The 25,434-nt window shown below is 46.5% G+C and overlaps 1 protein-coding gene across 1 annotated transcript in view; it reads right to left on the reverse strand.

Annotated features, from left to right (window-relative positions):
* Positions 1 to 477: 477 nt before the first annotated feature.
* LOC138527581 (uncharacterized) overlaps positions 478 to 25,434 on the reverse strand; it is a 67,321-nt gene continuing 42,364 nt past the window's right edge. The window contains exon 2 of the mRNA XM_069638856.1: positions 478 to 16,331. Within this exon, the coding sequence (XP_069494957.1) occupies positions 10,171 to 11,424 (1,254 nt within the window). The 5' untranslated portion in view covers positions 11,425 to 16,331 and the 3' untranslated portion in view covers positions 478 to 10,170. The remainder of the gene's footprint in view (positions 16,332 to 25,434) is intronic.

A 25,434-nucleotide genomic window follows, 5' to 3' on the forward strand; every position in this document is an offset into this window, starting at 1 on the left:
TTTATGTATTAGTGGTTATCTGTAAAGCGCCTTGGATTAAGGCGCTATATAAAACAATAAAAATACAAATCTTATTAGGAATAACTAAGCTGCTACATGAAACAGCAATTGCATTAATTTAATACAGATGGCCAATTGTGTAAAACTCATTTATTTCACACACTCGTCTCAAGCAGGGATAATGAACAAATATATGCTACAGTATTAATTTTTATCTGATCGAAACTCACTAGCCAGAGTAATATATTTAAAATTACAGAAGCTGTAGCGTCTGCCGATATTTTGGCATGTAGAAATTCGTTTTTCTTCTGCAGTTCAAAACATACCAAAAGTCTTTTTTTCATTGTTGAAAATGCTGCCTTGAAGACATAAGATATAATTCTGAATTCACTAACTGATCTCTCAATGACCAGGGCTTGGTAGAGACAACTATTAATGGATCACCAAGTTCTTCCACAGAAATAGGAGGCACACAAATGCAAGAATTGTAGTTTTATTGCTCAACAGGGATGTCAAATTAATTACATTTGCACGTTACCAGAACTTTTATTAATAAAATGAACACCCAAGTAATGCTAGGTGTTATTGTGCAAGTAAGATGTTAGCAGGTGGTAATAAAATATCAATTTTCAACAAGCAATAAAACATTCTGATTACGTTTTATGGTCAAAGTGTTATTAAAGAAATAGAATTAGTATATCACTAGTAAACAAAAGTAATCAAGCAATTGTTTGTCACTTAATATGCACGCGAGAGATCACTTTACAGCTTTTAGTAATCACTCAGCAAGTGCAGGTGCTTCACGCTTTGTTGGGCAGAGGTTGTGGCACTTGTGAAATGGTTCATATGCAAACAGGGAAAAAAGAGCCAACAGATTTGTGCAAGGTCACGAAAGAGATACGATTTTACAAACGTTTCTAATATTAGAAGAAGATTACCCTATCGAAACCCCATTCTCTTCTGCCAATGAGGTAGCAACGCAGTGCTAGCCGGTAGAGCATGTCAAGTAACCTCACTTTGAGGGTGGTAGCATGGAGGTTTTAAGAAGACTCAGTGGATTCCAATCTGACCTCTTAAACTTGTTGCTGGCCAAAAAATGACTTTACGGAAAAAGGAATGGCCATCATTCAACTGGCTAGCAAGACCAAGACCTCCAGTCAAAGTAGCTGCTGTCAGGCAACTGAAGAACAATTGAGGAAAATACATAAACAGGTTTAACAAACCCTGCAAATGAACCTGGTGTACAAAGATATTTTTATGTTCATGACCATTATTGCTGATTGATACCAACACGGTAGATGCCTACTAGTTCCTTAGACTGAATATCTCCAGTACAAATAATGCTTCGTACAAAAATAAAAGTTCACAAAAACACCCCAAAGTGAAATTCTCAGTGCATATCAGGTAGCCCCACCATTTCCTTAAAATGTCCCCTATAGGGAAAGGACTCCTCAATCTATTGTTGACAAATCTATGTAAACTTTGAAAAAAAAAGTGTTTCCAATGTCACCTCGGCATAGCAGTTTATATTTACAATCGTACGACGGGACTTGGACAACATGGTACACTTTCTTTCAAATAGAATGAAGTCTTTACGTCCCACACTTTACAATGAAATTGAACCCAGAAATAAATATCCTACCCCTTGCAACTTGCTGAGAAAACCACTGAGTGATGGCTAGGGATATTTGCCCCAAAGCTACTAAACCACTTGGCATTTCACTGGGTAGCATTGGTTTTCAGCACAGTTTAGCTAGTCTTATCTATTACAGAACGAGACCAAGCATATGCAAACCAGTCTTGACCTGCATCCCATAGCAAATATTCAGTCTGCACCACTAGGTCATGCCTCCTGTGAGCCAGAACCTACACAGGCTTATTTCTGCCTTATCAGTGCGGGGCAGCTCATATTCCTAGGGTTCCATCTCTTGGCAAACACCTCCCAGCCCAAGAAGATCACAGAGAACACAGATGCATGAGCTAATGCTCCTTGAACTACCCCTGCCAAACCAGGCAAAAACGAATCTGGGTATGGTAGCATTCCATGGTTTCTAGCCTGCATGTGCCATTGAAGAAGGGGACTAAGACTATGCTCTTCAGTCTGCACCCTTTCCACATGCCCTCAGCCACAAGAGCCGGGATTTGTGCTCCATATCCATGCCACCAGGAAAGTTTGAATGCTTGCTTTCTGCTTAAACCGAAGACCACTATGCACCTGGAATTTAAGAAGACTGGCTTACACAGTTTTAGTGCCATGCTCATGTACATATGGACAATGTTTCATCAACCTTTCATCAAAGAACTATTTAGATAAAAAACAAATGTAATAAATTCAAGCTATTTTATATATTTGATACTATTGCTTCATTAGTGTGTAAATGCATATATTTCAATGTAATCATTAATACCTATATATCACTGAACATAGTGAATCATGCATAAGAATACAAGTTCTATGGGACAGTGTCTGTGCCCTTTCTATACACTTTGCTTTTCATTACAACAAACACAGCCATTTAGTAGTAGAAGGAACAGAGGCTGCAGTGCCTGCTTGTGCACGAAGTAAAGCGCCAAACCATTACAGATTGAATGCCTTCACATACATTTCCAAAACGTCAGAGAGGGGGGGGGGGGCGGGTTTGCAAGTATATGTCCAAACCAGTAGGAATGTGGACACCGAAACTTCATCCATTACTTAAAGTAGGACGAAAATACTAACTTTGTAACATGCTACTTCGTTATATGTACAACCCCCTCCACCACCAAACACATATTTCATCCCGTCAGTCATGCAAGGAAAATGACTAAGCTACTTAGCCTCAGTTTTACTATATATCTAAATGTGTCTACTTAACAGCCTTGAAAAGCCATCACACCTGAAGAGGTGTTCAGTAACCTGGACGCCATTTTTCTTTTCTCAGATGTTATTTTGCCACATTCTTCTGGTGGCAGCCACATCAGCTGGAAAAGCTTGTTGGATAAAATACCAGTCATCAGCTTTCTCAAAAGTCCAGGATAAAAAGGAATACCCATTTGGTGTTCATTGAAACATGTGTGCACAAATATAAACTCAGCTGCGAGGTGACCTTCTGCCTCAGCTGTGAACTGGTTAGGACTATGGAAAGCATGACAATGGTGTGTAGATGGAAAAAAAAAAAAACACATTAAAATTTGAAAGTAAAAACTGCACAAGGGAAGCCAAAACCAACGTACCCCCTTGAGTTTCATCACCAACATTTACTGTTTTTTGGAGTCGGGTACTGGAAACGCTACATAAATTACTAACTATAGGTCATACATCTTTGGAAAGATGGAGTTAGTTGTAAACTAATCACCTAGTTGTTCGTAGTCTAATTGAGCCAAAAGGAACAAACATAAGACGATTCAAGAGGCATTTCTTTTTCTTTTAAGGTGCCCTTAGCAGAACGTATGTGTGATTCAGGCAGCATCTCTGCATAAGAAAATAATACTTCACACCAATGACTAAAGTTAGCCGTGGAAACACTGGCATTTACTACTAAAAGTCATCTATGTAGGAGACACTAAAAGGGCTCATACCAATGCCAATCTGGATAAGAGTAACACACCCCTGGAACAAATCCTTCCAAATAGTCTTTGATGAACATCGATGTTTGGGTATGTGCAAACTTAATGCCCAATCCTGTTTATTAGTGGGGGTTGACCGCTAGTAGCTCCTCGCAATTACAATGCCTTCAGTAGTGTCATTTATATGAATCATTAATGCAATAGTCATCAAGGTAGGTCACTATGGGCATTAAACTACAAAGAGAACCAAACGTTTCAGGTCAGTCTGAACCCTGCCTCACTCAGCCCTAAGACGCACCATGAGAATACCAAGTTTGCAACACTAAAAAAAAAAAAACAATGACCATTCTTGGTTGGCTGTGAAAACTGACACAGGAAACTATCTGCTCTTATTCACAAGATAAGTGCTCCCTTGGTCACAATGGCAAACTGCATTTTATTGCGGAAGACAATTTAAATTCACTTTATCTACTGCAGAAGACACAACGTCATCATTGTGTTGCAATGTGCACCTATTTTAAGGGTCAGGAACATTCCAACTGTCCCCCACGCCCCGGTCGATTTCCTTTTGAAGCTTAAAAATGTCATGGAATCAAAGGGAAAAAAACTATTTTTAGAGAACAGGCGACCTCGCATTGCAATGAAGGAACTCTCAGCTTTAACTGACAGAAATTAATAGAGTAGGTTTATTGTGAAACCCAGTTCCTCAAACCTACCAACTACACAACACTGTGTGAACTCCCTGCAGTACAAGATAATCACAGCAAACACTGCACTTTGGAATCTTTTGTGGTTGGTACTGGCAGACAATCAGTTCTGTATAGGTTCACACTTCGCAATCATCAGCAGAGAAGGGTAGCCGAGAAGGAATAGTACCAAAAATGTGAAGCAGTTAAGCTATTTGTCGATTTCCTGAAACCTCTTCAAAATGATCAATGTCTACATCATACCAGCCACCCAGGACATGCAAGATGATTGGACTGGACAGTGGGTGTGGCCACTACCCCATTTGCAAACTACACATTCAAATATTGTATTGAGCCACTGGCCTGAACTGGAACCATACCTTCCTTGAAAGCAGGGTACACAAGCTTTTGCTCCCCACTGGGGTCGATATTTGGCTACCTTTTAAAAACAAAAAAATGCATTTTATTTTTATTACTCAGGGGCGGTACAAGCATGTATGCAGTCCCAGACAAAGCTTCATTTCAGCACCCTCCCTCAGTCCAATTGGTACCGGACTGCTTGCGATCCACCTGAATATGGTCTATATTAGCACAGCCCTGGCTACCAATGTGCTGTAGGCCTGTGTGCTTACGTTAGCCCCCTTGTTCAACGTGGCTCACAATCAACCAATCCTAGCTCAGGCTGGCCAACATACCCTGAACACCTCAACATTGAGGAAACATTTGTGTATTCCCTTTGTTCAACTGTACAATTACGCACTGGCGAGACAGTTCACATGCAAACTATTATTGCTACTTAACCTATATGATTTCATTAGTAAATAGTGTTATGGCTTTCAATGCATCATAGTAATTGTGTATATACATACATACACGCACTGCTATGTTGCATTCCTGTTTTCAGAGGTATTTATTTTCTTGCTCATCTACATTACATATTGATTCTCTCAAGGACCAAATTACTGAAATCATTGCTGATACTACTACGACTACCGTGCATTATTAGAGTCCATTCCTGCGAATGCCTCAAAAGGACCATTCACAGACATGCTGGAAAAGACTCACCACCTCCAAGAGAGGTTTTAATTTTTGTAGACCGATCTCAAAGAGTGCATTTTATTCCCTTTAAGAAACAGACCGACATTCATTCCTGGCTCTCAAAAGAAAGCAATACTCAAGAATCTAACATACACACACCTTCAAAGGGTGACTAACATCAAACATTCATACACACAGAAAGATGCAGCAGCCTTCCCATCAGAAGATCAATGCTGAGATATAATACGCCCCCCGCCCCTCTTTATATGGTTGGTTGTTTCAGGAAGCTGTATTTCCCAGTTATGCAGGCATGAAGAAAATGGAAACACGACAGCAAAAAGCTAGATGAGATTGTCAACTCAAATTGCACATCTTTTCTGCTGGGATGGCAAAACTCCCCCATCTGGTGTTAAAGCATCAGGGATACCGAAGGGAACCCATGCTCAGCTATCAATGTGCCTCATAGGTGTTTAAGGTGAGTTTCTCCACTGACGATCACTCTAAAGAGACTTGTTAAATTAAGAGGCACCCATCTGGCTCAAAACCCAAAACTCCAGTTCCAAACAGTCTCTGCGTGGTGCAATAGCCAAGGAACAAGTCTGATGATTTGCCATATGGAGGAAGAAAATATGCTTGGGTTCTGGGGACAGGACCCCTTGTGTGCAGAGTTGCAAACCTCTTTAATGCCATCTAAAAACGCAAAATGTACTTGTGTTTTTTCACAAACATTTTTTCTGGTTTCCAGTCCCGCTAAAAATCACAGCCATGCTATTAAGACGCATGCAATCCTGGTCTAAAATCATTTTTGGTCCATTACAGAACATGGCTACAACTGTTCTGACAGTTGTAAGCGGATGCCCATTAACCCCAAAGGTACTGCATCTTTCCATTACATTTAACTTTTGCTCCCTTACTCTTTCACACTGTTTTGTCAAAGTTACAACCAGAATATCATGCACTGGCTCTAATGTGGCACTATCTGCTACAAAGCACTAATGCTTATGAAACTATACACAATTCAAAATGGAAGACGTTGGTGATTTTGTTGTTCTTAGACAACTTGTTACATCATTTGTCCACAAGTATTAAATTATTTATATATACACAAACGCATCAATTTATTGCACATACTCCATTCTTTTCAAAAAGACACCTTCAGCTGAGCCTGGATCCATATTAAGTTGGGGAGGGGAGTAAATAAAAGTTTTTGGACCAAACAGTTATGCTACAGGCCAAGGTTTGCACTCCCAAGTGGACATTGAGGGTGCATGGAAGTTGAGAAATTAACTCAAATTTCACATTTTAGCACCGCCATGTTTAACACTCTAGGCAAAGGATCAACATGTACAAGCCATATTGACTTGTCCAGAAAATCTTCCAAGGCCGTCTAACACCTTGATAGTTCCCTACCCACCTAATACTACTGGAATGTCAGAACAAGGCTTTATGTCAGTATAGTCACTCATATGGCGTTCATCCCCGTGTCATGATGCTAAAAAAAGAAAAAAAAGATTTTATATATATATATATATATATATATATATATATATATATATATATAATACATTACTCACCGTAATCGTATTTCTGATTCTTTTATCGTCTTAGATTCACATGCTGTGCATAGGCTGACATCTAGTGGAAGCTGCAGAGTATTACAGTTTGTTTTTCAAAACTCGAAAATGGGCATCGACACAGGGCGTGCCAGTAATACCATCTCTAGTGCGACGTCCACTGTACCCATGATCTCTCACGCGTCTAGGACCCTCAGATTGTACTTTTTCCGACATGAGGTAGCATGAGGAGTAGCGCGAGTACAGATAATCCAAGCAGATAGATAGAAAGATAAGACTACAAGCATCCATGCGCCTTCTCTCAGAGGGGAGGAAGGGTGGGTCGCATGTGAATCTAAGCAGATACAAGCATCAGAAATACGATTACGGTGAGTAATGTATCCCTTCTGAGGCTTGTGGAATCTGCTTAGATCACATGCTGTGCATAGATTAGCGAGCAGTGTTGGAAGAAGGAGGTTGGATGTGAGAAGGGTCATGAGCAAATGTCTTAGAACCGCTTGTCCCACTGGAGTAGCTGTCTTGGAATGGGTGTCAATGCAGTAGTGCTGAGTAAAGGTGTGAATAGAGCTCCAAGTAGCTGCTTTGCAAATGGTGTCAAGGGGTACACTTGCAATGAAAGCCAGGGTGGCCCCAATGCCTCTTGTAGAGTGGGCTCTTGGCGTGAAAGGCAGAGTTTTTTCAGAAAGGGAGTAACAGCTGGATACAGTTAATAATCCACTTAGAGATGGCACCTTTAGAGACACGATCTCCCTCTCTGCCTGTAGCTACGGAGAAAAACAGTTGGTCTGTTTTCCTTAGCGGTCTGGTTTTGTTTACATAGTATAGGACCGCCCTACGCACATCTAGGGTGTGTAGTTTCCCTTCAGCCGAGCTTTGTGGATCTTGGAAGAAAGCCGGAAGCTCGATGGACTGGTTCACGTGGAATTTAGAAACAAACTTAGGTGAGAACCTAGGGTGTGTACGTAAAACCATTTTATCTTTATGAACCGTAAAGAAAGGGTCCTGCACTGACAGAGCCTGAATTTCACTGACCCTTCTTATAGATATAAGACAGCCTTCTTAGTAGCTATTACAAGTCAAGTGTTTGAGACTGCTTTTATGCATGGGCTCGAATGGGGGGCCCACAAGTTTAGCTAGCACCACATTTAGGTCCCATCCTGGTGGTGGGTTTGAAACTGGAGGGTGAAGTCTCTTTACTCCTTCCATGAATGCTTTAACTACTGGTACTTTCCACCACAACACCTTGTTATGGGAGGTGGTGTATGCTGACAGAGCCGCCAGGTGTACCTTCAGTGAATTAAAAACCAACCCTGCGTGCAGCAGGTGGAGCATGTATGTGACAATTGTGGAAGGAGTGCAATCAACTGGGTTGATTTGCTAACTCTGGCACCAGATTACAAATCATTTGTCAAAGTAGCAGTGCCTCGTGTTTGGTTTCCTAGATTCTTTTAGGATGTCCATACATCTCTGCGGTAAATTGAGATGACCAAACTCTATGACCTCAGGAGCCATGCTGCCAGGTTCATTGAGTTGGGTTGAGGATGCACTTTCTGAGCTTGGTGCTGGGACAGTAGTTTGTACCAGCTTGGGAGTTTGATGGGTTTGCACACCGCTAGTCTGCGTAAGTGTGGGAACCACAGTTGTCTAGCCCACATGGGAGCAACTAGGACGAGCGTCATCAATTCTCTGTTCATCTTGTTGACCACCTTCCTGATGAGGAGTTGGTGGAAAAGCGTACACAAACATCCCTGACCAGTTCATCCACAGGGCGTTCCCCTGGGAGTCTGGTTGGGGGAACCTGGATGCGAATTCTGGGCACTGTCTGTTTTCACTTGTGGCGAATAGGTCTATAGTGGGGAAACCCCACTGAGAGAAAATATCTTCTACGACTTCTCTGTGTAGACACCATTCGTGTTCCTCTGGGAGGGGGGTCTCTGCTCAAGGCGTCCGCCAGAGAATTGAGATCCCCTGGAACATGTTGAGATGACAGGAAGATGTTCCGTCTGAGTGCCCATATCCAAATTTTCTGGGCAAGCTTGGACAGATTTGGCAATTGAGTCCCTCCCTGCTTGTTCAGGTAAAACATGGCTGTAGTGCTGTCCATCCGGATCTGCACTGACATGTTCAACAGGTAGGGCTCGAACGCTTGAAGCGCTCCGAATACTGCCTGAAGCTCTAGCATGTTGATATGATTCTTGGCCACTGAGTGAGGCCAGAGACCCTGAGCTGTGTGGTGGAGATGGTGAGCTCCCCACCCTAACAGGCATGCGTCTATAGTGACTACCGCTTGTATGTCGGGATCGTAAAAGGGTTTCCCTTTGGACAGATTCTCACTTGTCCACCAGTGAAGGCTTTGTACAAGTGTTGGTGAAACGACCACTAGATCGTCCCACGGACCACTTGCCTGAGACCACTGTTTCGCCAACCATTCCTGCATGGGACGCATGCGCAGGCACGGGTGTGGGACCAGGTAAATACATGACGCCATCATGCCCAGCAAACGCATTGCTTTGCGTACTGTTATCTGCCGACCGGCCCGATATTGCGGAATTTGCAGCAGTATATTCCGAATGTTTTCCTCTGATGGAAAGGCCAACCCCTCTTGAGTGTTTAGGACAGCTCCTAGGAACTGTTTGGAGGTGCTTGGCACCAGACTTGACTTTTTCTCGTTTATGAGAAACCTAATTCGTAGAGGAGGTCGATCGTTCTTTGAATGTTTGTTCTGAAAATTACTGGGGTCTCCCCCGTGATGAGCCAGTCGTCTAGGTAAGGGTACACTGGGATTGCCTCCCTGCGTAGGTGTGCCACCGCCAGTACCTTGGTGAATACCCTTGGAGCCGAGGCTATTCCGAAGGGCAGTACCTTGAACTGGTAGTGCTGACTGTCCACCTTGAAGCGCAAGTACTTTCTGTGCGCTGGGAACATGGAAATATGAAAATAGGCATCTTTCATGTCCAATGTTGCCATGTAATCCCCCTTTTTTAGGAGGGGGGGATTACCTCTTGGAGCTTCACATACTTGTTTGCAGGCCGTAAGTGCAATACTGAGCGCATCGTCAAATCTTTTTTTGGGCACAAGGAATGAGTGTACCTTTTGACATGGAGGGTGGTTTCGGGGACGCTCTAACAGTTCTATGCAGTATCCTGCAGACACTGTGGACAGCACCCATCTGTCTGATGTGATCCCTTCCCAAGCCTGGGTGAAGTTCGTAATGCGTCCCCCTACTGGGGATGCGTGAGAAGAGACCCTGAACGGAACGTCACTGTTTTGGTGGAGGCGTGCCGCCGCCTCTACCGGGGCTGCCTCTACCTTTGCCAAGTCCTCTCTTATTGCCCCTGCCATAACCCTGGGTAGACTGCTGGTTGTTGTTCCATGGGGAACCCTGCCTCTGGGAATAGTTGGATCCTCTCTGGGAATTTTGGCCGCGTGGGTGACGAGAATTGCCATTCCCACTCTGACTGGGGGGTTTGTTGGTTAATTGGCCCAGGGATGAGAGTCTCGTACTCATCCTTGGCATTTTTCAGCACGTCCTCTACCGCCTTTCCAAACAGTAGATCCGTCTCCACCGGTTTGTCTATTAGCGATGTTTGGGTTTCGGGTTTGAACCCAGATTGACGTAACCAAGCATGTCTTTGGATAATAGTGCTTTCTGCTATCAATCTGCCGGCGTTATCCGCAGCATCGAAGGTTGCCTTTAAGATGCAACCGGACACGGATCTTCCCTCTGACGCAACCCATACCAATTGGCTCTTTAAGGGTTTTGAGGCGGAGTCTATGAGTTCAGCGACTTCTTCCCACTGGTGGCAGTTGTAACTCGCCAGTAGGGTGGTGGAGTTGGTGATCCTTGCCTGGTAGGCGGAAGTGGAGGCTACTTTCCTACCCAAGCCATAAATCTTTTTGCTCTCCTTGTCGGGAGGAGCTTCGGACAATGACAGGGGTGTTCCCGCCCTCTTTCGGGTGTTCGCAACTACCAGGGAGTGCGGATTCAGCTGCCCACTTATGTACAGCGGGTCTGATTGGGCTGCCCTGAAAAGTTTTTCAATCCTGGGGTTTACCGCCCTGGTGAGGTTGGGATTTACAAGGGAAGGGTCTATTCTCCTTTGTATTGATTTAAGGATAGGGATGGTCTGGGCAACAGGTCTCCTTTCTCCCACTAATTCCTCGGAAAAGTCCCTCTCTTCTTGTGCTCCCTGGGTGTCAATGTGGAAGTGTTCTGCCGCTCTGGACAAAACTTCATTCAAGAGAGGTTGGTTGTCGACAGGGGAGTCGGTAAGCGGGGATCTTTTGTCTACTGGGGAATCTACCCTGTAGGTTTCTGGGTCGTCCTCTTCCTCCTCTTGGTCCTCGTCATCCCCATAGTAGCCCGTCCCACATTGGTCTTCCAACATGCCCAAATCAGGATCCTCAATAAAGGGTGGATCCTCAATTATATTGAGAGTAGGGCTATATACAGAAAGGGTCCGAAGACCGTGTTGGTGCTTCAACCCGGGACTTCTTACTTGGGGGTATCGGGTCCCTAGAACCTGAGGGTGAAGCCCCGTCAGGGGTATATGAGAGGAAGTATTCAGGATTCTTGGCATAGAAGTCTGCCAAAGATGACATCCTAGACATAACTCTGTCTATGTCGTCACTAGACCATTCCTTTGAGCTGGGAATGACTCTTTCCTGGGAGAGTTTCCCTGTCTTGTCCTGACTGGACCTATGTGTTTGTGCAGGGGTCTTTAAAATGACTGAAGACTGAGACTTGTCTGTCTGTTTTTGCCTGTCTGACTGCTTCTGAGGTGTGAAAGAAGGTAGAGAATGCTTCTTTTGTTGTTTTCCCGCCTCCCCGTGGGTGGAAGAGTGTTTTCCCTGTTTATTCGCCCCTTCGGAGCCTTTCGACGTCAGTCGTCGAGGTTTGGGGGTAGTGTCCCTATCTCTAGAGAATTTGGAGGTTGGGACTCGGGAACAGCAGTTAAGCGGTCTGCTGGCGCCGACTCCTGGAGTGCGGCCTGGGGATAGAGGTCGGCTTAGTCTTCCAATGATCGAACCTCCATTACCTTAGGGAGCGAGGCACTCTTGGCAACAGTGGATGACTGCCTGGGGTCATGCAGCGATCTAGATTGAGAACACCCAGAGGATACCGATTCGGTGGACCGTTCTCTGTGTGCCTCTTTCCGAGAACTCAACGTGCGCGTCTGGTCTCGGTGGGATTTATGTTTGGTGGAAGTGGTGTGGGTAGCGCTTGTGTCGCCAGGTGTTTTCCCCATAGCCGCCCTGCCGGACAACCTTCCGAGGTCAGGGACTTGCGCTTGGCTGTCTCTCGATGCCACGTTGCCCTCGCCGTCTGAAAGCATGGCGTCGCTGCCACCGCTGAAGGCGACCTCCGCTGCCATGGCCTCTTGACGCCTGGCGTGGTGGGCCCAACGCTTGATCGAACAGTCCTTTAGTGTTTTCGGATTAAACCTACTACACGCTCTGCAGTTCGCCTCAGGGTGGTCCCTCGGCAAGCAGAGGTTGCACGTGGCGTGTCTGTCAACCCAAGGGTACTTGCGGTTGCACTTGGGGCAAAATTGGAAAGGGGTACCCTCCATACGCACCTTGTGGCAGCGGGCTAATGATTGTAGGAATATATAGAAGATGTACCCATATATGAAAGAGTGTAGAGTATGTGCCACCCCCCACTCTCCCTACTTGCAGGGCAGAGGCCCTCCAAGGCCCAAGTCTATTGTGCAGCTGTCGACGGTTGATTCCTTCTCTGGGCCGGCGTCGAGTGACGAACTTCGGTGGCTCGACGTTGGCGTGGAGAAATGGGGAAATATTAAGATATTTTAGCAAAATTGTGGCTAAGGCCAGGAACTCTGCGGGATGCTTACGACCAGTATGGCGGAAAAAAACAATCCGAGGGTCCTAGACGCGTGAGGGATCATGGATACAGTGGACGTCACACTAGGGATAGTATTACTGGCACGCCCTGTGTCGATGCCCATTTTCGAAAAACAAACGAATACTCCGCAGCTTCCACTAGATGTCGGCCTATGCATAGCATGTGATCTAAGCAGATGCTATATATTGTGGGAAGGAAAGTCCTTTTCCAAGATGGCCACCATGGAAAGGGAAGGCAGGGCTCTGTACAGAGTCCCTCTTCCCTTTCCATGGCGGCCAGCAGGAGTTGTTGATGCGGCGGCGGCCCCCACCACCGCAATAAGCCAAGTATGGGGTCGGGGGAGGGTAGAAGGGAGTAGTTTCTTACCTGCAACTACATTTCTCAGGCGTTGGTATCTTTCATGGATTCACATGCTTAGAATATTCCCCGGCCTGACAAAGGGGAATATTCTACGCATGTGAATCCATGAAAGATCCAATGCTGGAGAACAAAAGAAACATGACAGAGTGGGGAGTAAGAGGGGAGATGGCAGCAGGGGAAGCCAGCCGTCAAGCAGCATGGAATGCGGGTTTGTACCGGCAGTTCAAGCCCACGTTCCTAGTCATCCGATTGGTTGGCTCCGCCCACCCGGTTGACAATATAAACATAACCCTAGTGCATATACATTTAACACATGCATATTAACTGTGAATATCCTCAACATTCTTAAAGACTGTCAGCAAGGACCCAGCAAGGACCCACCAAGGCAGGGGTAACATTTCAAAGTTACAAGCTACTTGCCCATCGCTTTGCCTCCTCAATCCTCCAAGTACACACAATGCCCCATTTTTTACTCACCACGAGTCTATTAGCAATAACTAATGGCTAGCAACATGGGTACATTTTGAGGCCTGGCGACAGTTCGCAAAGGCACTTTACACAAGTCTGTCTCCCCTCCTACCTCCTGGAATTTTATATGCATATGCAGAATGTGATCAGACAAAGGTTGCAATCTTTCATCTAGTCTTGCACTCGGAAACACACACAAAAAAAAAAAAAAAAAAAAAAGAAAAAAAAAAAAAAATCGGCCCTACATTGAAAAGTGTTAACATGCGCAAGCAAAGGTGAGAAATCTGCCAGCATAACCATGAATCGCACATTGAATTTGGCATACAACGGTAAACTACTTCCATAAATGCTAGATTTGTAAAGTTTTGTTAGCGACGAGCTAGAAAAAAGCCCAAATATGTTTTAAAAAAGCCTAATTTTGCTTTTAAGGCAGGTATGTTTATCTATACATAGTCAACATTTCTCGGGAGTCCTAATGAGAAGGGTCATATGTCCTGAGCCTCTCTATACCAAGTCCCAGGTACACCCTAGGAGAAAACATGTGCGTTTGGTACTCTGGTGGCCCATTTGGATGAGCATACCAAAAAGGTAAAAGGGCTACCAACAGCAACTACAAAAATTGTTATTTTCATTTACCAACTCTCGGCATTGAATTTACTTGCAGTAATTGTGTTTGTATGCAATAGTGGAGCCTTTTTGAAATCATTTCATGTAACAGCACAAGCTGAAGTGCTCATCTGCATGCAGAAACTTAACAATTGTGGTTTTAATTAAATTAACCTAAAAAGCAAGGGGGGCACGAAGCCAGAAAAAGGAAAAATATTGTAATCCTGCCACCCTGTGTAAATCCTAACAAATCTACACAATCCACCCTTTTCACACTAGAGAGGTGAAGCAATCCTACAGCGGACTGAACTCCCCATCAACATGTCCAACACACATGTCCCCCTCATGCTCCCCGCTCCCTTGGAAACTAGATACTGGAAATGTGGTCAGTGGAAATGTGCACCATCAATCGAATGAGTGCACCTCACCCAGATCTTACCAGAACCAAATTAATTATACCATTCATTTGATTCATGTAACTATAGTTGCAGCCATATGCAAGTCGTAGAACCAGCCCGATTTGCAGTGAGAATCCGCCCTACCCCCCCGCCGCCCCACTGACACGAAGAGCTATCATTCAACCAGGAGTCTGCCATTGATGGTGCGGCTAGTGTTGCACGCCTACCTAACTCCATGAGGGATCGCTGCAGCTCATGTTCTAACAACTTTGGTGAGATGTCAGACAAGGACAGTGATCAGCTACTGAAAAACTGCAACGCACTCTGAAATGCTACACACTCAACCTACTTGTTGAAGGGATGATGGAAAAAGTTAAAAACGGCTCTTGAATGTTTGGACTACATTTGCAAATGTACAGGTTCTCTTAAATACTGAGCATGGAAAGGCAGCAACGTTCTACCTTCCCTAGTTCGGACCTACCCAGCATAACAAGCAGCACTCTTCTACTCACAAGGAGCACTCATTCGCCCCAAGAGGCAACAAGACAAATTAATAACTAAAGCTTCGCATCTCGTTCGTCAACTCGGGGAGAACACGAATTGCATCAGGTTTTACCACTGACAAAGCAAGCATACTCTTGTGCCCTCTTCCTAGCTAACCAAGTTGACCACTTGTACTTTAAGCATTTCAGGTATTTTTAAAAACTCTGCTCGAATTGTTAATCCACAATTTTCTGGAACAATTACAGATGCTCTATGTTGGCACAATGCATGCAGAATCAAAGGGAACATCGGCTCAACCAAGTGCAGTAGGTCCAAGTGAAGTCGGTCCAACTGTATGCGGAAGGACGTTCAAGCAGCTTGCAAATCATTATGCCTTTGCTATAGTTTACAATGAGAAGGGGTTTAAAGTCCTCTTCAAATAAAATATCTAATTTTGGCTGTATTCTCCATCTGGTATGTTTTCAGCCATCAATTAACATGGCATTTAAAGCAAATCATGCAATGTTGGGCATGCTCCGTTAGTTCAGGGATCGTTTAAGCATTCCTCTGCTTGCTAGACATTCCTTGGAAGGCGTGTACGACCGTTTCCTGTGGTAGGAAATTCACTCCATCATACTTGTGACCACTGTTCAATGATGCATTCTAATGACAATGAGGTGCACAACACTGGTTTCTTTGCAACAGGGCCAGGAGCAAAGGTGGCAACCCACTTTCAAACCAAGCCTCCCCTTCGGGGGTTATTCCATCCTCATGCTCGGGGTGGGCGGAATGCCCATGGAGGCGTTGTGCAAGGATCATTTTATGGAGGGGTATGAGCATGGGCTTTCGTAACCCCAAACTTCCCACTTTTTCCTTCACTCAGAATCAAAAGGAACTCAGTACTGTTCTTGATTCCAACATTAGGTTTGCCCATTATCACAGGCCTGCACATTTCGAGGTAGTCAAACTTGACTGTGTAAAGAGCTATTGCCGAAGAAGGTTGTAAATCAGATTTCACCATCCTTCGTTTTTGATTAGTTGGCATGGCACTGGAAGGGAATTGCCCCCCCCCCCCCCCCCCACGGGTCCCGAGGCAGACACCGGAGGCACAACACCAGCTCACATGGCAGTGAGTTGGTGTGCACGTCTTCACATTAAAATGACAGGTGGGGGTCTCCTTGTATATGTTGCACTGTGCCGGGCAGTTGTCTTTTTTCTTCACCTCCTGGTCCCATGCAGGAATGGCAAAACAAAGTTTGCAATGGGATCATCGTGAACAGCTCCACAAGAAACAATCGCAGTCAACCTAAAATGAGAGAGAGAATGAGCGCACAGGATAAGTATCAGGTAGGGAACAGGCCATACGATCAGACAAAGTAAACTAAATGTTGACACGTTTCCTATACTGAAAGCATTCATTTCAGATGTGCATATTTTTTGAGTCTTCTAAACTGCAGTCACTCCCATCACCAAAAGATTAAACAGCAGGTTACTGTTGGACTGTTACTCAAGAGTAAATAAATCATGCAACATTTAAAAGTAAAAGACTGAGCACGACATTTATTTATTTATTAAATTTATATCGCGCGCAGGCAGCCCAGGGGCATTGTGGCACTGTTACTTGCAAGGAAGACTTAGTTACAATGTGAGCAGGTTGTGCCTTGGGTTACAGTAGGCAGTGACCTGTGATCAGATATACCACATAATACATCATACAATACAATTATGAGGGCTAGGCCATGTAATTGTTAGATGAACAGGGTCGTTTTCAGGGTTTTCCGAAAGGCGGTCAGTGAGGGTTCAGAGCGCAGGGAGCTAGGGAGGGTGTTCCAGTGTACGGCAGCGAGGTACGGGAAACTGGAGCCCCCTGCTCTGGTCCTTTTTACCCTGGGTACTGAGAGCATGCTGGCATAGGGTGATCTAGTGGGTCTTGTGGAGGAGACGAGGTGGATCCTCTGGGAAAGGTACATTGGGGCGGCAAGATGGACACATTTGTGGGTGATGCTTAGAGCCTTGAATAGGATCCTCTCCTTTATGGGGAGCCAGTGGGAAGCTTTTCTGGCAGCGGTGATGTGCTCTCTCTTGGCAATGCCTTGAACAGCGTGTAGGGCACTGTTCTGTATTACTTGGAGCTTCTCAAGATTTTTGTTGGCGGTCCCAAGGAAAAGAATATTGCAGTAATCAAGTCGCGAGCCGGTTATGGCCCTGGCTATGTTAGTGCAAGTGTCTTTTGACAGATAAGGTCTGATTGCGTTAAGGAGTTTTGCATGGTAAGCGGCCGAGGAGGCAATGGCGTTTACTTGTCTGGTCATGGATAGATTGGAGTCTAAGTAGACGCCTAGTGTTTTTACTGTGTCAAGTACTGGGATCGTGATTGAGTCAATGGTGAAATGGCTGAACTGAGCGTCAAGTTTCTTGATGGTGTCAGGGGAGCCTACGAGTAGGAGCTCAGTTTTGTCGGAGTTATGGCAGAGGCCGTTGATAGCCATCCACATTTGAATTGTGTTGTAGATGTTGTTGAGGGTAGCAGAGTCCGTGTCATAGTCGCCTGTCAGAGTGAGAAGGATCTGTGTGTCGTCGGCGTAGTTGGTGTAAGAGATGCCCATGGCGTCAAGGATGAGGAAGAGGGGGCGGGTGAAGATGTTGTAGAGGGTGGGGGAGAGGCAGGAGCCTTGGGGCACCCCACATAGCATGATAGTGGGTGATGCAGTGGCTAGGTCAGAGAAGACCTGCATGGTCCTGCCTTGGAGGAAGGAGGTGCTCCATGTAATGGCTTCTTGAGAGAAGTTGGCTGTGGAGGAGAGGTGGTGGCAGAGGATGTCGTGGTCTACAAGATCAAAAGCTGCCGACAGATCCAGGAAAAGGAGCAAGACAGGTTTGCCTTGGTCCCTTGCGTCGTCCATTTGGTTTTTTAGGTCGAGTAGGGCGGTCTCTGTCCCATGCCTAGGGCGAAAGCCGGATTGTCTCAGTCCAAGGAGGTTCTGTTCTTCGAGGAAGTGCTGGACCTGCAGGTAGGCTGCTTTGTCTAGAATCTTGAGGAGGAAAGGGACAGTGGTGATGGGGCGGTAGTTATTAGGGGAGGTGGGGTCAAGTGTGGGTTTCTTTATGAGGGGTCGGACCCATGCTTCCTTTAGGCAGGCGGGGACTCTCCCTGTGGTGAAGGAGGCGTTGACGAAGGCTGTTAGAAAAGGGGCCAAGGTGTCTGCGCAGTCTTTGATGATGGAGGCAGGACAGGGGTCGCCTTTGCAATTGGAGGGTTTTATGTTTTTCATAATGTTGATCATGTCGTTTTCTTGGACGGTTTTAAACGAGAAGGTGGGTGGGGCCTCAGTGGGTGATGGGGGCAGTGGTGGTGGGGAGGGTGTAGTGTGGGTGGAGAGTGTTAGTTTGGTGTTCAAGATTTTGGCTTGGAGAGAGCTGATCTTATTGCGCATGGCTGTTTGGATGTTGTCACACCATTCTTTGTCCTTAGTGAAGTTTTGGGGGGTGGGTGTGGGGTTCTCAAGTTCCCTGAAAATGGCGAACATTTCCTTGGTGTTTGACTTGGCCTTAGTAATTCTCTCTTCGAAGGATTTAGCTTTGGCTTTAATGATGGCTTTCTTGTAATTAATTGCAAGGGATTTGAAGTTGAGTTTGTCTTTCTCATCCCGTGATGTTTGCCAAAGAGCTAATGCTGCCCGTTTGTCGGAGCGTTGTTTTAGAAGGTCTTGGGTGAACCACGCATTAGCGTGTCTAGTGGGTTTGGTTTTCCGAAGTTTAAGTGGGGCGATGGTATTGATTGCTGCTGTGATGGCCGTATCATAATTTTTTGCCAGAGTTTCCGGGTCGTTGGAGAATGGGGCTGTGAAGGCAGGTCCCTGTAAGAAGGGTAGGAGTCTTTCTTTGGTCAGTTGACGGGCACTCCTTGTAAGGGCAGGAGGCAAGGGAGGAGGGGGGTGGGATGTGGTTGTAGTGGTGGGGATGTTAAAGGTGATGGTGTGGTGGTCGGACCATGGGGTGGGGGTGTTGCCCGTGACTGTGATGGGGCAATTGTGGTGGGCGATCCAGTCTAGTGATCTGCCTAGGGCGTGTGTGGGGTTGTTGATGGTGTTGACGAATCCTAGGGTGGCTAGAGCTGTGTCAAGTGCTTTGGCTGTAGGGTCTTTGGCGTCATTCAGGCCAAGGTTGATGTCTCCAAGGAGAATGGCTTTGGATGACTTTTTGAGGTTGTCCGCCAGGAGGTGGGTGATGGAGGCCTGGAAGTCTCCTAGGGGGCCTGGTGGTCGATAGATGAGGTGTAGGGTGATGGTGCATTGGTGCGAGATGGTGAGTTTTAATTGAAGGTAGTCGCTGTTATTGTTGATAGTTTTGTCAGCCTTTCTGATGGTGATTGAGTCTTTGGCTATGAGTGCGACACCGCCTCCAGTGGTCATGCGATCTTGTCTCGTGATGGCATAGCCAGGTGGGAGAGCGAGGGATAGGGCGGGGCCTGAGGCTTCATGTAGCCAAGTTTCGGTGACCATTAGAAGATCTAGATCTAGGGTGGTAATAAGGTCGTGGATGTCTAGTGCATGCGCATGGATGGAGCGGGCGTTGATGAGGGCACATTTGAGGTGCGGTTCAGGGGTGACATTGATGGTCGGGGGTGGCCTATCCGAACCGGTGGGAGGCATGTTTTCTGGGGTCATAGACACAGATAAAAGTGGCATTTGCATCATTAGGTAGCAAGGCAGTGGTAGAAGAATTGCAGATAGCGGTAATTTCATTCAAACCAGTGGGGGGCATGTTTTCTGGGGTCATAGACACAGATAAAGTGGCATTTGCATCATTAGGTAGCAAGGCAGTGGTAGAAGAATTGCAAATAGCGGTAATTTCATTCATACGTGTGAGTGACACATTAACAAGAGTCTTAGACATTGTATCCAATGCAAATGGCTCACGGTGGTGCTTGATAAGTGGGGTCAGCTTCGTTGTGTGGATTAGTTTGTGGTATAGATGCAGTACTGGGGAGGTGGCCTTTTGGTTAGTTGTAGGTAAGGTTCTCGACTGTAGTCGTGCATTGCGTGCACTTGTGGGGATGGGCAGAGTCACCAATACGCTAGGTAGAGTACGTGTGCGTAGACGGTCTCGCCTTTTTGCGAGTGTGTGGGGTAGTTCCGGAGTGCGGGACGCCTTACCTTGTGATTCCAGCAAGAGTCCTTGGTAAACGGCAGACTTCGAGCAGCGAAGAGCTGCAAAGAGGAGTGCAGGCCTTGTCCTCTGGCCTTCTCCTCGCGGCTTCGCCTGGCGGTGAGCCCCGTCTCTCTTTATGGTGGGGGGGGGTGTGGAGCCGGCAGGGCGGGAAGCCGTATCAGGCTGCGGGCTGCGGGCGGGAAGCGGCGTCGTTTCGGCGCCAAATTCAAAAGATGCTTTGTCGGTGCCCATGCCTTCCAAGGCGGGGGCCTTCGCAATGTGCGCGAGATCAGCTGGAGCTCCGAAAAGCAGATGGAATTCTGCTGCCAGCTGATCGAGCACAGCTGATGGAGGCACTCGCAGCGGAGCTGCAAAGAGGAGTGCAGGCCTTGTCCTCTGGCCTTCTCCTCGCGGCTTCGCCTGGCGGTGAGCCCCGTCTCTCTTTATGGTGGGGGGGGGGGGGTGGAGCCGGCAGGGCGGGAAGCCGTATCGGGCTGCGGGCGGGAAGCGGCGTCGTTTCGGCGCCAAATTCAAAAGATGCTTTGTCGGTGCCCATGCCTTCCAAGGCGGGGGCCTTCGCAATGTGCGCGAGATCAGCTGGAGCTCCGAAAAGCAGATGGAATTCTGCTGCCAGCTGATCGAGCACAGCTGATGGAGGCACTCGCAGCGGAGCTGCAAAGAGGAGTGCAGGCCTTGTCCTCTGGCCTTCTCCTCGCGGCTTCATACACATCATACACTCGCAATAGATCTCAGTGTAAAATCAGAAGAAAAATAAATAAATGTAGAAATCCAAAACACCTATAAAGAATTCCTTCAGAGTGTCTTGCAGCTGCATGTTCGGCCTCCTCCGGCTGATTATTTTTGCTCGACTTCCATAAGGTAGCTACAACCTCTACGAATGACCACATGTTGAGCCAGGATTTATTTTATTTTGCATTTATTTCAGCGCACAAAGCCCTGAAGCATCTAGGCGCTAGTTACAGAAAGTGCATGGTACATCAGTGAAGTGCAAGAAAAAACATATGGTTACAGACATAAAATGGTGTGTGTATACAGACTGGCAGGGCCTCACCTCATGTTACAGGGAGCTACATCAGGCAGCATATGTGTCAGATGAGTATGATTACAGAGACTGGTAAAGCCACACCTCATGGAGTGAGGGGCAACATTAAACAGGCAGCTACACAGTAAGACTCCATAGGTAATTGAGAATATGCAGCGAGCACAGAGGGAAGGTCTCACCCACCTGAGGGGCACTCTAGAGCACAGAAGCGAAATAGATGCACAGATGTAAAGTCACCTAAATTCGAGTTTGCAGAAGGCACAGTAAAGCACATGAAGAGAAAATAGCTGCATAGAAGGGTCAACTAAATTCGATTTTTGCAGGAGGCACACGACAGCACATGAAGAGAAAATGGCCGCACAGAAGCAGGGTCGGACTGGGACAACAAATAGACCCAGACACCCAAAAAAAAGTGGCCCACCCCTCAAAAAAGTGGCCCTCCCCTCATGACCCTTGAGCTCAGATGACATCACCGGAAGTGATGTAATTTGACCCCACCATAAAGTAACATCCCGGGAAGCGACAAAAAACGACCTTTCACCCCTTGACAAAACAGGAAGTGACATCAAATAGCATTGTTCCCAAGTACACTACGAAAAATGAAAAATATGTTTATGATTTCACTAATGTGATATACATGTCATACAAGAATGGATCACCATATGCATCATTAATATCTGTGCGTGTATAGATCCATATTGTCAAATTACTGTGAATGCAAGCAGACGTCCAAGGCCAAATGAGAATATGTTATTGTATAGCACCTACGCTTAAGTTCTTTTTTTTAAAAATTTGTTTTTTATTGACAATAAACAAATAAGGTTGGGCAGGATGGCCGACCCAACCGGCAAAAACAGCAATATGAATCACATTGTCAGTAGCATTTTCTTTTACTTTACCTTAACTCCCTTTCCCATTTCCCCCCTCCCACCCCACCCCCCAAACGGTTAACATGCCAAGTTTAAAGGTGTTGCGAACTTATTTAAATATAGGGGAGAACACTTGCTAACCACTTGATTATTAAGAGTATCACTTGAGACAGTGGGGTGCAACTGAGAAACAATTGAGCAAAGGCTAGACCGGGTTTATGAGGGGTATGAGGAAGTGTACCATGTTCAATCCAGCTCAATATCCCTTCTACAAGCTCATGGAAACACAGTCATCATGCAAAAGATCTGCAGCCCATTCTTGTACAAAATCAGTCATGGTATAATTTGCTATTGCAGTAAGTTTTTCATATGAAAATATCACCCTGAGTTTGCAGAGCCATTCCTCCTTGGAGGGGGCCAAGACGCTCTTCCATTTTTGAGCGAGCGCCAACCTCCCTGCTCGCAGCATGGCACCAATGACCTTGGGATACACATTTGCTTCCGTCTCCGGCAAGGGGGTGCCCAGTAAGATTTCTAACGGGTGTAGGGATGGGCCAAACCACTCAATATCCTTGATCCAGCTAAGTAGTTCCGACCAGTAAACCTGTATAACCGGACAACCCCACCACATGTGAAACCAGGTTCCCCGTTGGTGGCAGCCCCTAGGGCAGAAGGGGGACACATCCCGAAACATCTTGGACAACAAGGCCGGGGGGCGATGCCAAGAGTGGAGGATTTTAAAGCTATGTTCCATGGCAGCCGTATACAGGGAACCCGTAAAGATACATTTAAAAACAGCCCTCCAGGTATGATCATCCAATGGCATCCCCAACCTCTCTTCCCATATGCGTTTTAAGGGTTGTCTGCCCTCTAGGTCTGATGTTATCAATACACCATAAAACTTGGACAACGAACCCTTTCGTGATGTACTTTTAGCCAGTATGGATTCAAATGGAGTGAGGGGGCGACTAAGCTGTTCTGACCACCAAGGTTGGGACAATATCCCCTTCAATCGTAGGTATTCGAAGACCGTGGGGGGGTCTATCTACCAGAGCCTCGATCAGGCTATCATACTCTATGAAGCCCTCTTCACGTGAGAGCTGGGAGACTCTTTCCAAGCCCATATCTGACCAGGCTTGAGTGTCTCGGAAACCCCTTGTGCCCAGGTCGATGGGGGGGGGGGGGGCCCAGAGCGAGGACAGCGGGGAAGGCCAAGTGGACAATTGTTTATTAGCTTTACTGGGTTTCCATAGCGCCCACAGGGCTGCCAGGGTAGGATGCGTTCTGAGCTGAGAAGGGAGAACCTTAGGAGAGGCCCAAAAAAAATCCCTAACTTTTTTCGGGTGGGCGTGAATGTCCTCAACATATGTCCAGTATGTTCCCATGTCATCCCGCATATGCTCCAACATCACCCTGAGCTGAGCTGCTTTATAACAAAGCCGGAAGTCGGGGAGTCCAAAACCACCATGAAACTTTGGGAGGGTCAGGGTGGAGGTCTTAACCCTCGGCCTCCTACCCCTCCAAATAAAATGGAGGATACGGGACTGAAGCACCTCGAAAAAGGTCTCGGGTATCACAGCGGGAAGAGCTGCGAAAAGGTAGAGGAGGCGTGGCAAGACATTCATCTTCACCGTGACCATGCGCCCAGCCAAGAAAGCGTGAGGGGTGCCCATCTTTTGAGGTCGCTACGGACCTGGGCGAGGATCCCCGGGAAGTTGCACTGGTATAGTTGCGATAGATCTCTGGGGATGGTGGTGCCCAGGTACCTAGTGGATTCTCGTTCAATTCTGACCCCCAGAATATCGGCCCATGGGCATGATACTTGATTTAGATGTGTTAATCCTCAACCCAGAGAAGGAACCAAAGTGGTGTATGAGATCGTTAATCCTCAACCCAGAGAAGGAACCAAAGTGGTGTATGAGATCGAACAGCCGGGGTAGGGATTCTTGAATATTGGTTAGGCAACTCAGTATGTCGTCTGCAAATAGGGAGAGTTTAAAGTTACACTCTCCGCACCGTATTCCCGTGATTTCCGGGTCTTTCCTAACCGCTATGGCTAGGGGTTCCATTGCCAAAGCATACAATAGGGGCGACAGAAAGGGAAAAGGGTTCTGAAGTGCCTCCGTTAATCAACACTCTCGCCGAGGGAGCATTATATAGTGCCGCGACCCACCCACAGAAATTGTCTCCCAGACCCATCTTTCGGAGAACCCTGCCCATATAAGGCCACTCGACGCGGTCAAAGGCCTTTTCTGAGTCTAGTGAGAGGAGGTACCCTTCCACTCCCTGTCTAGATGTCTCGTGCATAAGGTCGAGGGTTTTTCTTATATTATCTGACCCCTGGCGCCCCGGAATGAAGCCCACCTGATCCCCATGTACTAGGGTAGGGAGGAGCTTTGCCAGTCTATTCGCTAGGAGTTTGGCCAATATTTTAACGTCGGTGTTAAGGAGGGATATGGGGCGATAGGATTGGCAATATGTGGGATCCTTGCCCTCTTTAGGTAGGACTACAATTAAAGCTGACATCATCATGGGTGGGAGAGTGCCTTGGTCCAGCGCAGCATTGAACATCTTAGCCATGAATGGGGCAAGCGTAGACCTATAGGTCTTATAAAACTTAACTGTAAAGCCATCGTCTCCCGGGGCAGTGCCGCTCTTTAAAGAGGATATAGTATCTATTACTTCTTCTGGGGAAATGGGGTATTCTAGCGCCTCGGCTTTATCGGGGAGAAGGCCCGGGACGGGGAGGGAGTCCAAGAATCTGTCAACGTCTTTCCCATCCCCCGAATATTCTGAACAATACAATTTTTCATAATATAGCCTAAATTGTTCTGCTATCTTGGTGTCCCTCGCGGTCGAGTCCCCTTCGGGGGTGTGGATTGAATTCACCCTCCTGATATTCCTAAGTTCACGAAGTCTCCAGGCCAATATCTTATCCGCCTTTTCCCCCTTTTCCATATACTTTTGTTTCAAAAATGAGAGCTTCCTTTCCGTTTGTCCCACTTGAAGATCAGCCAACTTAGCTCGCAGCCCCTGCAGTTCCTCCCACTGCCTAGGAAACATCTGTGTTTTCAACTTCTCCCCCGGTTGAATAGCCTCCATCTTGTCCTTCAACAATTTCTCTTCACAGTCCCTCTCCTTTTTTCTCCCAGACCCAATACCAATAAGGGTGCCTCTAATAGTTGCCTTAAATGCCTCCCATACTCCCATGGTACCGACCTCCCCGTTGCCATTAAGGGTAAAGTAGTCTTATATGGCTGCCAGGAGGGATTGACGTATCTCCCTGTCTTGCAAGAGGAGGTTGTTACACCTCCACCGGGATCCAG

This window comes from Ambystoma mexicanum, chromosome 14 (genome assembly GCF_040938575.1).
Source record: "Ambystoma mexicanum isolate Mex_15411 chromosome 14, UKY_AmexF1_1, whole genome shotgun sequence".
Lineage (NCBI taxonomy): Eukaryota > Metazoa > Chordata > Amphibia > Caudata > Ambystomatidae > Ambystoma > Ambystoma mexicanum.